The 16,379-nt window shown below is 38.2% G+C and overlaps 1 protein-coding gene across 3 annotated transcripts in view; it reads left to right on the forward strand.

Moving 5' to 3' along the window:
• The window catches only part of tbxas1 (thromboxane A synthase 1 (platelet)), a 96,481-nt gene that overhangs the window by 20,131 nt on the left and 59,971 nt on the right, over nt 1-16,379 (forward strand). Inside the window, exons 1-2 of one of the 3 annotated variants that reach the window (XM_048168036.1) lie at nt 13,816-13,870; nt 15,930-16,023. In XM_048168036.1, the coding sequence (XP_048023993.1) occupies nt 16,009-16,023 (15 nt within the window). In that variant the 5' untranslated portion in view covers nt 13,816-13,870; nt 15,930-16,008. Of the gene's footprint in view, nt 1-13,815; nt 13,871-14,997; nt 15,093-15,929; nt 16,024-16,379 lie in introns of those variants that run through there. The other 2 variants (XM_048168035.1, XM_048168034.1) reach the window with 2 other exon arrangements.

The following is a 16,379-nucleotide window of genomic DNA, read 5'->3' on the forward strand; positions in this document are numbered from 1 at the left end:
AACATATGCTCCCATCCAGACGGCGTCTTTTTTAGGGAAGACCTTGCATTTTCCAACATGACAATGCCAGACCACATACTGCATCAATTATAACATCATGGCTGCGTAGAAGAAGGATCCGGGTACTGAAATGGCCAGCCTGCAGTCCAGGGGTCTCATTTATAAAGCGTGCGTACGCACTAAACGGGGCTGGACGCGTGCGTACGCCAGTTCCCGCGCAAAGGTTGTGATCTATAAAAACAAACTTGACGGGAGAATGTGCGCACCTTTAAGCAAACTTTGAGCCGTGCGTACGCACATTCTGGAGACAAAAGTGATATGAATTGAGATAGTAGATGTGCTACTTTCGATCACTTTTCCAGTGACACGCTGTTTTATGACAGCGAGGAGCGCTGGGAGCACAATAATTCCTCTTTAAACTAAACTGCAGATGTTATGACAAAATATTTTTTTTGACGATCAGTGATGCACACTTAACTTCGATATTATGGAAGACACTGCTGGATTCGGTGGTCGAACGGTCCGTTGTCCAGTTTGAATAGGTCCAATAATATCTTACTGTACAGCCACAGCTGCAGGAGGTGTTGATGTCGTGTAGGATCTTCAAACAATTACCATTTGAAGGATATAATTTGAGGAAAACGGTAAGATTTGCATTTTCTTTTTAAAATCCTTTGTCAGTGACGCGCCGAGTCAGACAATTGTATTTACACTGCAATAAATAGTAGGCCAATCTGTTTCCACTAAAAATAGCCTATAAACTTCCTAAAAGATATGTTCACCTCATCAGCAAAACTGCATAAATTTGATTTGAATTGTTTAAAACTATTCAAATACTATTTGGCCAGTGGAAATGAATGAATCAACTCTATTCTAAAACCTTTATCTGAAGTATTTTATACAATTTTGTTTTTATGGATATTTTGATATATTTATTCTAAAACATAAAGAGGATACTGGATGATCTTTATCAATATAATGTGTGGCACAAATGGCATTTATAGTCCATATCTAATATTTTCCAATGTCTTGTACCTTTGACGGTGTTAACCATGGTGTCACGTGGTTGGGAACGTGTATGGAAATGATATGCAGATGAGGTTATGCATAGTAAAACTAGGCGTCGTAAGCTCCATATATGGTGATTTCGGGGAGGAGACAGGGTGGAGATGCACGTACGCACAATCTTCCGCTGACTGGGATTTATAAAGGGATTTGTGCGCAGGTTCTGGCGTACGCATGGTTTTATAAATCTGATTTTTTTTGTGCGTACGCAGAATCTAGCTTTTGCGCGTATGTACACTTTTAGTAGGGATCCTACGCACAGTTTTATAAATGAGACCCCAGATCTTTCACCCATAGAAAACATTTTGCACATCATAAAGAGGAAGATGCGACAAAGAAGACCTAAGACAGTTGAGCAACTAGAAGCCTGTATTAGACAAGAATGGGACAACATTCCTATTCCTAAACTTGAGCAACTTGTCTCCTCAGTCCCCAGATGTTTGCAGACTGTTATAAAAAGAAGAGGGGATGCCACACAGTGGTAAACATGGCCTTGTCCCAACTTTTTTGAGATGTGTTGATGCCATGAAATTTAAAATTAACTTATTTTTCCCTTAAAATGATACATTTTCTCAGTTTGAACATTTGATATGTCATCTATGTTGTATTCTGAATAAAATATTGAAATTTGAAACTTCCACATCATTGCATTCTGTTTTTATTCACAATTTGTACAGTGTCCCAACTTTTTTGGAATCGGGTTTGTACTTCCACATTTTTTGCCCAATTTTATGTTTCACATTTAACATTTGGAGACAGTGTACCAGCAATGTAAATAGATACACAAAAATGTCTACCAGTTGACGCTATTTCCATTACTGTTCAAAAGTTTGGGGTCGATGAGATTGTTTTTGAAATAAATCTCTTAAGCTCAACAAGGCTGCATTTATTTGATAAAAAATACAGTAAAATAGAATAATGTGAAATATTATTAATTGTTAACTATTATTACACATCCATTACTGTTTTTTGTTTTAATATGTTTTAAAATTGTCATATGATTCTTCAGAAATAATTCTAATATGCTCATCTGCTGCTCAAATCAGAGGCTTCATTGTGTATGCCAAGTCCTGCGTATGACTGATTATGTGACAGGGGAGAATCTTTGAAATGTGTAGCTATGAGCATGTGTCAAACTGGACGCTCCTGTATGAGCCCCTGTGCGGATGAATGACACAATCTCATTTGTGCTTCTTAAGAGATTTACAGGCCGAGAAGTCTTTTAGTCTGTGATGTCAGATATTAGCCTTGTGATTTGGTATGAGACGGTAATGAAGAATCTTTGTTTCATGGTAATTAGGATTGCCACAATACCAGCAGTTGATATCAGGTTTGTGCAAACTTCAGAATTAAAAAATTGGCTCCCTTTTCATTCATAAGTTAGATTTTGAATTGAATTCACAAGAAGTTGAGTTGGAATGACAGGAAGAGGAATTCAAAGAAATTCAAGTATTTTGGCGCTCTACAAAATTGCATGCTTCTTGTGGAGGAACATTGTAGTCGGAGCTATTTTTCTCTAAAATAGTCTGAATATAAACACTTATTATAGGTGCACCATAGTGATTCAGGATGAGACAAAACACGGATTGGAAGATGGATTCATGATGTACTTGCTCATTATATAAATTTTGTACATTTTGAACAAAAAAAGGTACATAGTGTAACTTTTAAATAAGATTTAATATTTTTTTAATATATTTTTGTTTTGTATATCATTCTCTCTGTCCGTAAGACCTATAAATCTTCAAATATAAATATTTTTCCCAAAACTTTGAAACAAGGCTTTGTCAGGACAACATTAAAGAATTGTTGTTGGCTTTTCTAGCTAAAAATTAATTTTTGAATTTCGGTTCCCCGCACCTGGAATACTTCATCAGCATTCCCTTTATAATGGACTCACTTCCCTGCACTCCTTGTCTGTTCTTATGTTTGCCATGTTTGCTTTGTGTTTGGTTGTTCCGTTCCTTTTGTTAATTAAACATCTTATTTGTGGAAGTCCGATTCTGAGCCTCTCTATTGCAACCAGGCCGTTACACAACTCATCTTACAATCCTATTTAAAATATCAATGGCTGTCGGAACGAAGGTCTTCCTATACTTAGCCTTTTTAATCAAGGGTACTTTGTACCGTCTACCTGATACACAACTGCATTGGAATTTAAAATGCAGTCTCAATTCAGTTCTGAATAGAGCACAACCCAGGTTGATGTTAATACACTGTAAAAAAAAAAAAAAAAAATCCCAACTCATATTTAGTTTTTAATTTGATTGGGTTTTTGAGTACTACTTCTCAAAAGTTGAGACTTTTTAATTGTGAACTCAAATACATTAGGAGAAATCAACTGGATAAACCCAATAAATTAAATCTCTGGGGTCGGCAAACGTGCCAATGCGTTTTGCTGGATTTTCTTCACATAGCAGCAAAATCTTAAAATACTCCATCATTTTTTGTTCATACAAGATAAAAGTAATACATTCAATTGAAACTACAGAATGTCTACTTTTATTTGTGTGCACTCACAGTAAAAACAAAATGTTGTGCTTTTTGCAAAAAAAAAAGAAAACATGATGCGTGATCTGCTGTCTCTTTCTCAAAAAAAGTCCTATTCTGATAGTCCTCAGAAAATGAACTGTAACTAAGTGAATACTTATCACAAAAAAATGAGACATATGTGAATATGAGAAACATTGAAATGTCAGGATTTAAATAATGTAAGTCAAATCGAAAACAAATATTTTTTCTGTTTATGTAATCTGTTTGAAAAGAGAGAGATGTCAGTCGTTCGCGAGACACCTCATCAACAGTCAACGTCCACATCAACTCGAAAAAATGCATCAAGGTTAGTTTACTATAATCAATTGTTTACAGTGTACCAGTGAAAAGCATCATGACATCAAAAAATTGAAATCATTATACACGTTAAATATTCTGTGCAAATTAATAAACCAAAAATTGTCCTTATTTGATTCTATCTGCAGTTCTTCAGTCCAAAGTGGCACTTGTGTATAAATGTGAAAAGGTTATTTTAAGAGATCATTCTGGCAGTGAGATCAAGATTCTGTACTAAGACACATGCTTTCAAACATTTGAAGGGCTGTGTGCACTTTAAACATTGCATTTGCATTTACATATGTTTAAATCGTGTGTTTGTATACATTTGTATTTTAAACTCATTTGTGTTTGTTGTTAGTGTGTCACTGGCCATGCTGTCGCAGATTGTTTGGTTTTGTGTTGGATCGTAGTGCCTCCTCTTCCACAGCTGATCAATCGCAGCAGCTCTCTGCTCTCAGAGATAAATGTGCGGTCTGAGCTCACTACCGCGGCGTGACCGCCAAGCATCTGATCCAGGTCTGGGTACTGCACAAAACTCCACAGGGGAACTCGTCCTCTGCCCACCACCAGACCGTTTAAGCAGTTCTGGGCATCTCTTTCCCCGTGCACAGACTCTCTCTGTAGCCACCCAGGCCCACGGCACCATCAGCAGACTATTGAGCAGAGAGCTGGCAAATCTCGGTCCATGTGACTGCAGCTGCACACTGTGGGGCGTTAGTGTGTGCGTGTGAGTGAAAGAAGGGTGTTCGTGATTTTGTGGCCATGATAAAACTCCAGTCCGATGTGCTAATCCTGCATGAATCAATGCGCTTTTATTGGTGCCCATTTTTAATAAGCTCTCACAATAGAAAAGAAATCAAATGTGTCATGGATGATCAAGAGAGACACTAGAAGAAGCTCAGAGCAATTATAGCCTGCGCTTTTATGCCCGGCAGGATCAATGTGTGAGTCTGAGTGCTTCAGGAGCTGTTTGCTGATACTAACTTAAAGTCTGTCTCTGACACAAACAAACTGTCAGCTACATAAACTCTGCTACATTTCCGTAAACTGAGATTGAAAGTATGTTAGTGTTGTTGGGTGCTGTAGCAAGTGAATACTGTAATTATGAGTGTCTGTGATTGTGTATGATAAAGACAAGGAGAAAGTAGGCTCATGTATTCAGAGTTTTATTATAAGCATAAAGTCTGCAGGTGATTCTGGCTGTAATAAAAGTCTGATCGTAATATGCTATCATAATAAAAGATAAGTGTTCAACCATAGTTTATTTTGTTTTTACGGATTGTTTAAGGATGTGTAAGAGAGGTGTATCTGAAACGGGTTAGCATATATTGGAGCAAAACTCAAATAATTGCACAGAAAGTATACAGAAAGCACTGAAGAAATTGGTGTAGAATGCAGAATGTGCGTCAGTGTAAAATTAGTAAATTGGCTTCTATTTTTGAATATTTAGTTTAATGTGTATGCATCAGACGGTCAGTGAAAGGACTATCGGCTGCTATACAATTAAGTTTTAAGATCACAAATAATTGTACAAATAACAGTATATGATAATTCACCACATAAATACTGGAAAATAATTTTTGAAGGAATCTGGAATTCATTTATAAATTAATGTGCAGTTATGTCTTCAATTTCTCCATACTTGCCCTCATGTCCAAATTTAAAAGAGAAACAAACTTTTGTCCCAGAAAGAAAGAGGAAGCTACTTTTACCCACAGTATACTGCCCCAAAAAAAAAAAAAAAAAAAAAAACCTTGCATAAAAATATCTGAAAGTATCAGAAAAATGAACTTAATTCAAAAGGAATTCAAAAGTTTATTTTCCATGCCTGATTGGAAGATTTTTTTTTTTTTTTGGTTTTAAGCATAAACTTCTGAAAACAAGACTTTATATCTTATGTCATTTTGCTTCTCAAGTAAAAGTATTTTGTTTAGATATTTATACTGGAAAACAAGAATAAATACTGAGTAAGAAAACCATATTTTGCAGTGTATTTATTTTTGTTTAGCAATATTGAAGGGGTCCTTGATTATGATATCACTTTTGATTTTATAACTTTAGTTAGTGTGTAATGTTGCTGTTTGAGCATAAACAACATCTGCAAAGTTACAACGCTCAAAGTTCAAAGCAAAGGGAGGCATTTTCTTTTAAATAAATCGCTTTTTAAGGACTACAACAAACAGCTGGTAAGGACTACAACAAGCTTCTTCTCGGTTGGTGACATCACAAACCCCAAAATTTACATAAACCCTGCCCCGAGAACACGCAACAAAGGGGGTGAGGCCATGTTGGGCTGCTTTAGAGAAGAGGAAGAGTTGTTGTAGTAGAGTGTTGTTGCCATGTCGTCATTTTACACCCGACTGCTTCACAAACGAGGGTCAGTTCAACGCTGGATTTGCACAAAAGATTAACATGACGGCAGAATGCTAGTCAATGAGCTGAATCAACCCACAGCAACTACATGAATTTATCCACTGACCATTCAGAAACATCCAGTTGCATTCTAAAAGCTGTAACTTCTTCCTGAGTCTCTCCATCAGTGTCCAACCGGCCGAACAATGTAAGACAGAGCACAGATATTGACAATCATCATTCTGGCTGCGTGAGATTTTCCAGTTTTGTTGTTGAGCAAACAAAGCGCGAGCTGTTAAAGCTCCGCCCTCTTTTGGCCGTAGTTTGAGCATCTTGATTCTTAATCAGGGGGGAAAAACACTTTTTTCCACTACAGAATCTTTACTGCAACTTTTCAGTATCTCACCCCTCTTTCACCTCACAGTGTATCTCTCCTCCTTTATGACACTTTTGGCCTTAATGAGAACATTGGCTGGCCTGTTCCTTCCAAACTCTCTCTGAAAACAACCCAGCGAGTCCCTTGCTGTCAGTCAGACATGGTTGTCTCAATCGCTCCTTCTTTTCCAAGGACTGCTCATTCACCCCAAAGTTACAGGTCACCCTAAACACATAAATTTTAATGACTTCATGATGTGCAAGTTTAAACCAGAGCTCAGCAAACTATATCAACCTTGGAGACAGTTGTGTTTGTGAAAGTGTTCGGCTATACTTGTATGCACATACATTTTTTAAGTTGAAACATGTTTGATATGTTTGTGTCTGTGGCCAACAGTGAACCTTTCTTACCTTGTAGGACCTTTAAAATTCGAATTTGGGAAGGACACTGTTTAAGGCTAAGGTAAATATTTAACAAGGAGGCTGGGTGTGAATTTTAGTGGTATTTTAAGGACTGTCTTCCACCCTGGCCTTTTCCCAGTATATTTAGCCTGTGGCACATCTCTCTCTCTCACACACAGCCCCTGGCACAGGGCTCAGAAATGGCCAGGCGTATTCACTGATAAGCTACATCAACATCTGTTTATCTAGCCTGGAGAGACACATAGAGGAGATGCCTCGCTGGATTTGTCAGTCAGCTCAGGCTCGCGTTGAACTACAATTGATCGTCATGCAGTTGTGTGCTGTCTTGTGTAAACTTAATTATAGTGATGTAGGTCTGTAGTCAAATAATTAAATGGACATATACTGTAGCTTACTATACAGAAAAACTGTAACATTCAAAAAACAAAGCATACACTCAGACTTGAGCTGCAAAAATGGGTTACTCAGATAGCATTATCGTGGCATCAGAAACACAAGCACATTAATTTGACTTTGCACATTTACACGTCAGCATCTATTCAGTGTTCAGGAGCATGACCAGCCATGATATATGGCAATGTGAGCTACAGTATGCCAGTAAACAGAGGTTATTCAGTTGTTATACTCACATATTCACATGTGGTATATAGAACCACATAAGTCTTAAAGGGGACCTATTATTCCCTTTAAGTTTTGATTTTGTTTTTGGGGGTCTTTTAGAATAGGTTTTCATGCTTAAATGCTTAAAAAACACTAGGGCTGGGCGATATATCGAATGCTTTTGTCACGCGCATTTCGTCAGTAATTGACGATATTGAACGCGATATTGCGTGGCTTATCAGTGAACTACGGCTCTGTCTATTAAATGCCGCTCCATTTGAAAGCAGGTGATGGCGATTTAGCGGCAATCAGGGAACCGGCTTTACTGACGAAATGCGCGTGACAAAAGCATTCGATATATCGCCCAGCCCTAAAAAACACATCATTTTCCCATATATTTTACATTATTACAGCACCTCTCATTAACACACTGTTTAGTCCCGGTCTCTATGAAGCCCCTCCTTCTGTAAAGCACAATGTGCTCTGATTGGATGGCTGGACCAGTGTGTTGTGATTGGCCAAATGCTTTCGAGTGTGTTTTGGAAATGTCACGCCCCTTACCTTAAAGGTGCCCTAGAATTAAAATTTGAATTTACCTTGGCATAGTTAAATAACAAGAGTTCACTACATGGAAATGACATACAGTGAGTCTTAAACTCCATTGTTTCCTCCTTCTTATATAAATCTAATTTGTTTAAAAGAACTCCGAAGAACAGGCGAATTTCAACATAACACCGACTGTTACGTAACAGTCAGGTTCATTAATATGTACGCCCCCAATATTTGCATATGCCAGCTCATGTTCAAGGCATTACACAAGGGCAGCCAGTATTAACGTCTGGATCTGTGCACAGCTGAATCATCAGACTAGGTAAGCAAGCAAGAACAATGGCGAAAAATGGCAGATGGAGCAAAAATAACTGACATGATCCATGATATCATGATATTTTTAGTGATATTTGTAAACTGTCTTTCTAAATGTTTCGTTAGCATGTTGCTAATGTACTGTTAAATATGGTTAAAGTTACCATCGTTTCTTACTGTATTCACAGAGACAAGAGCCGTCGTTATTTTCATTATTAAACACTTGCAGTCTGTATAATTCATAAACACAACTTCATTCTTTATAAATCTCTCCAACAGTGTAGCATTAGCCGTTAGCCACGGAGCACTATCAAACTCATTCAGAATCAAATGTAAACATCCAAATAAATACAATACTCACATAATCCAATGTATGCATGCAGCATGCATGAGGAACACTTTGTAAAGATAAATTTTGAGGGTTATATTAGCTGTGTAAACTTTGTTTATGCAATGATAGAGTCGAGAGCTCGGGAGGGGGCAGAGAGCGCGAGCAATTAAAGGGGCCGCAGCCTGAATCGGCGCATTTCTAATTATGCCCCAAAATAGGCAGTTAAAAAATTAATTTAAAAAAAATCTATGGGGTATTTTGAGCAATTCTCTTTTGAGCAATTTTGACAATCAAGGCTATTCAGAGAGTTCAGGAACAGTGCTCAGTGATATACAGAATAACTCCCTTTGGAGTGGGCTTTGCGCTTTGTAACTTTGAAAAACTTTTTACAAGATAGATTACACACTATAGTTGAAAATGTAAAAAAAAAAGGCCTTTAAAATGATACTTTACCCATAAATGAAAACTGTCATTTACACACCCTCATGTTTTACCAAACCTGTTGAGCACAGAAAAAAATATTTAAATTTTTTTTTTTCTTTACAATGAGTGTCAATGGGGTCCAGTGTTGCTTGGAAGACCCAATGTTGCAAGACTTTAAATATTTGAGTGGACTATCTTTTTAAATTCACAGTAGCAAAAAAACTGTAAAGTTCATCTTAATAAAGGGTCGGAGTGAAGGTGGAAAATGTAAAACTGGTAATATAAAACTAGATTTTGTTTGTGTTGCAAGAAACGTTTGCTAACAATTATAAGCAGACCTGAGTAAGAAAAAAAAGTCACAAAAGTGTATATAAGAGTGGCAGAATTATAACAAAAGTGAAGTTTAAAGGCCCACTGCAGTGTTGGAATGCGCAGCATTATTCAATGTGTTGACGTAATTTCAACTGAAACAGGAAGACAGGGTGATATATCGAACAGCCCCGCCCCTTTTTTAAAATAGCCAATAGCGTTGTGTTTATGTACCAGCTCACCAGAGCCGTTAGACTCAGTAAAACCTCAGTTTCCTTCTAATCTCTAACCGTTTCTCATCCGAATGTCCTTTTATATCACTTTAATATACAGCATTCTGTGCAGAATTCAAATGAATCCGATACCTTTCGTGGTCTGAGCTGACTCTCGCATATGATCCACTCTTGTGTTCTCGTGTCCCTGGACCAGAGCAGAATGTGCTCGCGTTGCGGCGGTTCATGTGACAAATGCAAAAACGGACTTTATTCGCGTCAAAGGAAAGCATATTTACACTGTGAATCGTTCCCTATTCTCTATATAGTGCACTATGTACCATTCACCATGTAGAAAATAGTAAATGTATGAGCAAGTGACCGATTTCAGCCGAGGCTTCAGCGTCTGTAAGAGTGTAGGAGGAGGCGGGACTTCAGATTCTAGAGAGCATTTGATTGGACCGAAGATTTGACGATGTGATGTCATGAAAATCCATGATCCATTTTAGCGGAAGTGAGAGATTAAGTTTTGAATGCTTATATCTCCTAAATGCGAATTTTGTCATTGTTTTGGAACACACCAGCCTATTCATAACCTTAAGGCTAACATATTCATACTAAAAGCTAAAAAACTTCAATTTTGATTTCAGGGGGACTTTAAGTCTGTTTACAGGTCTGATCCAAAACCTAGTTAACTTCCTACCTAGACAGCATTTAAGGCATCATAAACTTGCTCCCAACATGAAGGCAACATTATAGCTGTGTCTCATTTCGAAGATTGCGCCCTCCGGAGGTCATGTTTACTGGCCACATATGTCATCGAGCTTTTCTTATTTCAGAAAAGTAACCATTACAAAATAGATTCCTGGCGAATTACTGTTATTTCTTTCTTTCTTTGGAATGTAATGGTTGCATTTTTAAAAATGCCAACAAAAGCGCCACAGCATATGTCTACTAAGATATCTTCTTTTGAATGCATTGCACACATAAGAAAGTCCCATAATGCAACATGGTAATTATATCCAAGATAGCAAACAAGTCAAGAAATATGGATTCACAATTCCATTATTTGTGTTTACTGTGTATTTGATGTTCTTATTAGTATTGCATTAGCCTAGCAACATGCCATTGCCAAACTTTTAGCAAAATCTTCTGAATGTTGAACTCTCTTTTGTGTGTGAGTGACTTTTAAATGACCTGCTGTTAATGTTTGAGCTTTTCAGTTTAGTCACTTTATGGTTAGTTTTTGGTTAGAATGCTGTCTTTGAACTTATCTGCCTTCACAATATGGAAATACGCTACGTTCTGCTTTATATGGGCTGTGACACACTTCACTAACACCTGCTCTATAGAGCAACACATTAATTCTGATGTTCCCTTAAGAGGTTTTTGATTGAACTTTAGCAAAACTGGAACAAACTGTTGACAATGTTCCAAACTGCATGTTTTGAAGGACAAATCAACTTTAGTCCTGTTTTGCTGGAAGACTTTCCCACAGCTATTGGGGATAAACCTGATCTCAAACTGTTAAGCACTGTGGATGTCTTTCACATTAGTTCTTCTGTGTTCACTTAACCAATAATGAGTTGAAAGACTGGGGGATGTTTGTCTGGTTGTGGTGGTGAATATATTTGTGCTGAAGTGAGAAATGATTTTGAATCTGGACATGGACAGATTGGGCTGGGGATTCGTCGTTTTTCAGCACCGGACGAGCGTGTTAGGATGCTACGTGCTTCTGGGTAATTAAGAGCATGTCATAAAATGAGTTATCATTCCAGCTTTTTTTACAGCATGTGTTAAGACCCGTTCTCTAATCTGACAATTAATATGGTAATGAACTCCTGCCGAGCTGGAGATTATGAAAGAGATGGATGTCAGAATCTTTTGGTTACAGTACTTTTTTATTTTTGAGGAAGATGGGTGGCAGTTACTTTTCACCACAGTGCTGAAGTCAGAGTCTGATATTTCCAGCCAAACACGATTAGAAAAAACATACAAGAGTGTTTATTCAACTCTGGACACTTTTGAAACTGACTTTGAGACTATACACTCTAGATAAAAATATCAGTGGACATGCCTCATAGAAGAATTGTCACTAAAAAAAATAAAAAAAAAATAAAATTCTGACCTGTAATGAAAATGTTATTTCCATTAGTTTTGGAAATATTTTTTAACATTTTAAACCATTTTTTTGGAACAAAATGGTTGCTCAATGTAAATAAATATATTAAAAATAATCTAAAAATAATATTTGGAAAATGTATTTTTTTAATGAATATGAATTGTTTTCACTATTGTTGCAATGGCAAAGTTACTGATGGAATTGATGCCACAAAAGGGCAGTCAGAATTGTGTAAAACAAATATAAAATAATTTTCTTAAAATAAATTATTACATTACTTTTTGGGGGGGTTCAGACGAAGGCTGAACCAATAAAATCTTTACATAAGACATTTTATTAATAGCAAAAATAAAGTAGACTGTTTTAATGTGACCTTCATAAAACAAAGTTGAACTTTGTTAGTTTAAATAGAAATCAACTCTTGGGAAATTAAAGTGCCTGTAGTTGAAGAAAATGTGTTTCTTAACTTGCAAATGGTTTTATGTGCACCAGTGTTAGCGATTATTTACACATATTTGAATAAAGTACTCACTGTTCTCTTTCTCTGGTGGATTATTAAGACATCTGTGTTTAACTTCTAGGGGACAAAAAGGCACTCTTTGAGAGAATAACGTCTCGTCATGTCCCACGGCTCACTTCAAAGTTAAAAGTGGTCGAAGCGCTGGTGTGTCAGCATATGCAATCCTGATGCATAATGCAAGTCCCTTTTTCCATACTCTGAGGAAATGCAGCACTTGCCAGTGCTCTCCGATAAGCTTGTGTCATCCTTCCTTTGCACAAACCATCACTTACACCCCGTCTACAAGAAGCACAGGGTTGTTGTCACTGGGAACATTGTCCTGGCCCATTTGATGAAGAAAGCCCACTAAAGTATTGCCTTACTCATTGGGCCCAGTTATTAATAGTTATTGAGCTATTTTCACAATCTCTATTAAAAAAACTTTCAAAATGATGTATGATTTGTTGGAATCAGAGAACAAATGACTGCGCTACACTTTTGTAGTAAAGTCAATTTTGAGAAAAATCGAGTTCAAGTTTTCTGAAGGTTCCAAAACAAAAATCACCTAGCAACCATACCTTAAAATCCCTGTTAATAACACCTAATTTGGCACACACCTCATCAAAACCAAATATCTATAGGAACTATTCAACTTTTTTTTCAATATTTTACTTCAATATTTTGAAGTAGCCTACTGTAATTCTGTTTATGTGTATATCGGGATCGCGTCTTTGTGTGCACGATTCTGATCTGTCAGTCAGCGTAAGTAATGCTGCGTTCACGTCACCTCATATTTACCGGATTCTTGAAATGACAACACGTCCTCGGACTGGGAATTATGCGTTTCCATGGCACCACTATCAACGCCTAAATGGATCTACAGCGGTCAGGTGGTACAGCGGCCACGTGGTACATGTGGGAGTTTTCAGAAAACTCCCAGCTTACAAGCTGTAATTATGAGCTCTACGAGGACGTGAATGCTTTTTACAAGCTAGAATCTCGTAACTACAGGAATTAAGGTGCGTTCACGTGGCCTCGTAATTCCTGTAGTTACGAGATTCTAGCTTGTAAAAAGCGTTCACGTCCTCGTAGAGCTCGTAATTACAGCTTGTAAGCTGGGAGTTTTCTGAAAGCTCCCAGATATACCACGTGGCCGCGCTGTACCACCTGACAGCTGTAGATTCATTTAGGCGTTGACAGTGCTGCCATGGAAACGCATAATTCCCAGTTCAAGGACCAAAAGGACGTGAACAGCTCCGAATATAACGTCACGTGTTGTCATTTCAAGATTCCGGTAAATACGAGGTGACGTGAACGCAGCTTTAGCCTTTCGCGAGCCCCGCCCCCCTTAGTTACTGTTGCTTTGTCCGACAAGCCGTGGCGCTGTCACTCCACACGCAGTGAAAAATACATTGCGGAACAAAGAGGACACTGACAACACATCGACAGACAAGACAGAGCAGGTTACTTATGATATTAAACAAAGTCCCAGCTTTCAAACCGTGTAGTTATTAAATAAATTCAAACAATAAAAACCGTTTTGTTGCTCTTTAATGTGTCGTGACCATGGTCGTGACAGATTGCTGTAGATCCTCAGCTCAACCGCTCGTAAAAACCGATCATCTCTTCCTATTAGTCCATGAACATGAGAATGAATGTTGTTTCAAACGCGGAAAGACGTCAATACACACCATTTTTCAAGTTTAAAGGTGCGTTCACGTGGCCTCGTAATTCCTGTAGTTACGAGATTCTAGCTTGTAAAAAGCGTTCACGTCCTCGTAGAGCTCGTAATTACAGCTTGTAAGCTGGGAGTTTTCTGAAAGCTCCCAGATATACCACGTGGCCGCGCTGTACCACCTGACAGCTGTAGATTCATTTAGGCGTTGACAGTGATGCCATGGAAACGCATAATTCCCAGTTCAAGGACCAAAAGGACGTGAACAGCTCCGAATATAACGTCACGTGTTGTCATTTCAAGATTCCGGTAAATACGAGGTGACGTGAACGCAGCTTAACTCCACCGAGGTTAATCTTTTAACTACTGGCTGCTTTGTTGGACAAAATGGCGGATGCGGCGTTCTGATTGGTTAGATCGCTTGTCAATCAAACTACCGGCGAAAGGTCAATTACGAGGCCGCGTGAACGCGTGATCAATTTGTTTACTTAAGCCTGAGTTTTGAAATCACATTTCATTGGTTCAGACTCATGCTATCAAACATTCGCTATGAATATTCACAAAGTTGGAATGCTGCTGTGACGAGCAGGGCGGGCGAGAGCCGTGAGGGAACGGCGCGAGGTGATAATGAGCATCACCTGCGAGGCGCGCCGGCCTCGAGTCTCTCACGGAGGAACTCCGGAGGCATAAAAGGAGGAGCGACGACAGTGAAGGACGATAGAGGACTAGGCCTGGACTTTATTTTATGTTTTATTATGTTTGTGTGGCCGGCAGACGTCCGCGAGGGTCTGCCGGCATTACTTTCGTTTTGTTGTTTGTTTATTTTATTAAAGATTATTGTTTGAACGTTCGCCGGTTCCCGCCTCCTTCTTCCCGCATCTACGAACCGTGTTACAGCTGCGTTTTAATACAATACCAAAACTTGGACTAATGAGGAAGTTGTTGAGGGGAAGTGCGAGTGGTGGTGAAATGAGCAGAGAAAAACTGCGTTTTTCATGGAGAAAGGAAAGGTATTCCTCTCAGAAAACATACAAATAAAAGATACGTTTAGATGTTTAATTGCTATTTGGAGCAGTGGGACCACTAGATGAGGGCTTAATGAACAAATTTTTGTGAAAACCTCAAATTCGACCAACATTTTTGACTTGTTTTGCCAGTAGCTCGTAATTAATTAATTCGGACTCATTTTGCCAGCATGGGCCACATATATAAATTATATTATTATTGTTTTTAAATAATTCATTTATCATACTGCAGTACTATTTAAAGGTGCAATATGTAATGTTTTTGAATGTAGTAAAGCATAAAAATATATAATTTAGGAAACATGCTAAGTTCACATACTTGTTTCTCCAAAAAACAATTATTCTGCTTTGAAATGTGTGTTCTGTGTCGGAATGTCTGTTTTTGTTTTGGTCTTTTTTGATCCCGCCCACTGCCAATTTACCCAATAGTATTTCGAAACCCCAGGTTGCCAGTTGGTGGAAAACACTGTGCATTGCAGCCACAGAAGCCAGCAAACGAACTGGGTCAGAGATCGCAGATTCTACCTGACCTAAAAAACCTCGGCATCCATCTAAAAAGCTCTATGACCAGCGGCATAGTAAAACATGGATAAATCAACTAATCAACTTACATTGTCAGGCTCGTCGCTTATTATATGACAAAGGGGACCAAAGAAGAAGAATAACATGTTCTGAAATGCATGTTCATGTCAATTGCGCTCGTTCCTGTTTCGTGTCCTCAATCTGGCAACCCGTGTGAGCATATGTGGTTTTCTAATAATGAGGCAAAATCAGTCAAGCTGCAGATGTTTTCACTGAATGTCTTTGTCTTTGTTTTAATAGGTATTCCATCGCCCCTTTCTCCATCTTGGAACGGTGTGGCATCAAGCACCCAAAGCCCTTACCATTTTTTGGGAACCTCATGATGTTTCGAAATGTAAGACCTTTTGGTTTATTTCATAATGAAACACAAAATTCATTTACGCACTTTCTCACTCATACACACCTTGTACCGCCCTCCCAAAGCTGGAAAAATGATATTTCTCTCACTGAGCCTCACTTCATTAGATGTGTTCATTAAAGATGACTCACCGCTAATGACATCTAATGCCATGTGATTTCCAAACAGATTACCCTCTGTGCTGAATGATGTACTTTTACGGCGATAATATAAAAGACTGACGGGGAGAGTGGGTGGGTATAATATTGAAAAATTAATACTTTTAATTCCTCCTGTAAGTTTAATCTCAGTCCCAGGCTGAAATGTAGCAAATCAACAGCTACCTTGAGGAT

This window comes from Megalobrama amblycephala, linkage group LG19 (assembly GCF_018812025.1).
Source record: "Megalobrama amblycephala isolate DHTTF-2021 linkage group LG19, ASM1881202v1, whole genome shotgun sequence".
NCBI classification, from domain to species: domain Eukaryota; kingdom Metazoa; phylum Chordata; class Actinopteri; order Cypriniformes; family Xenocyprididae; genus Megalobrama; species Megalobrama amblycephala.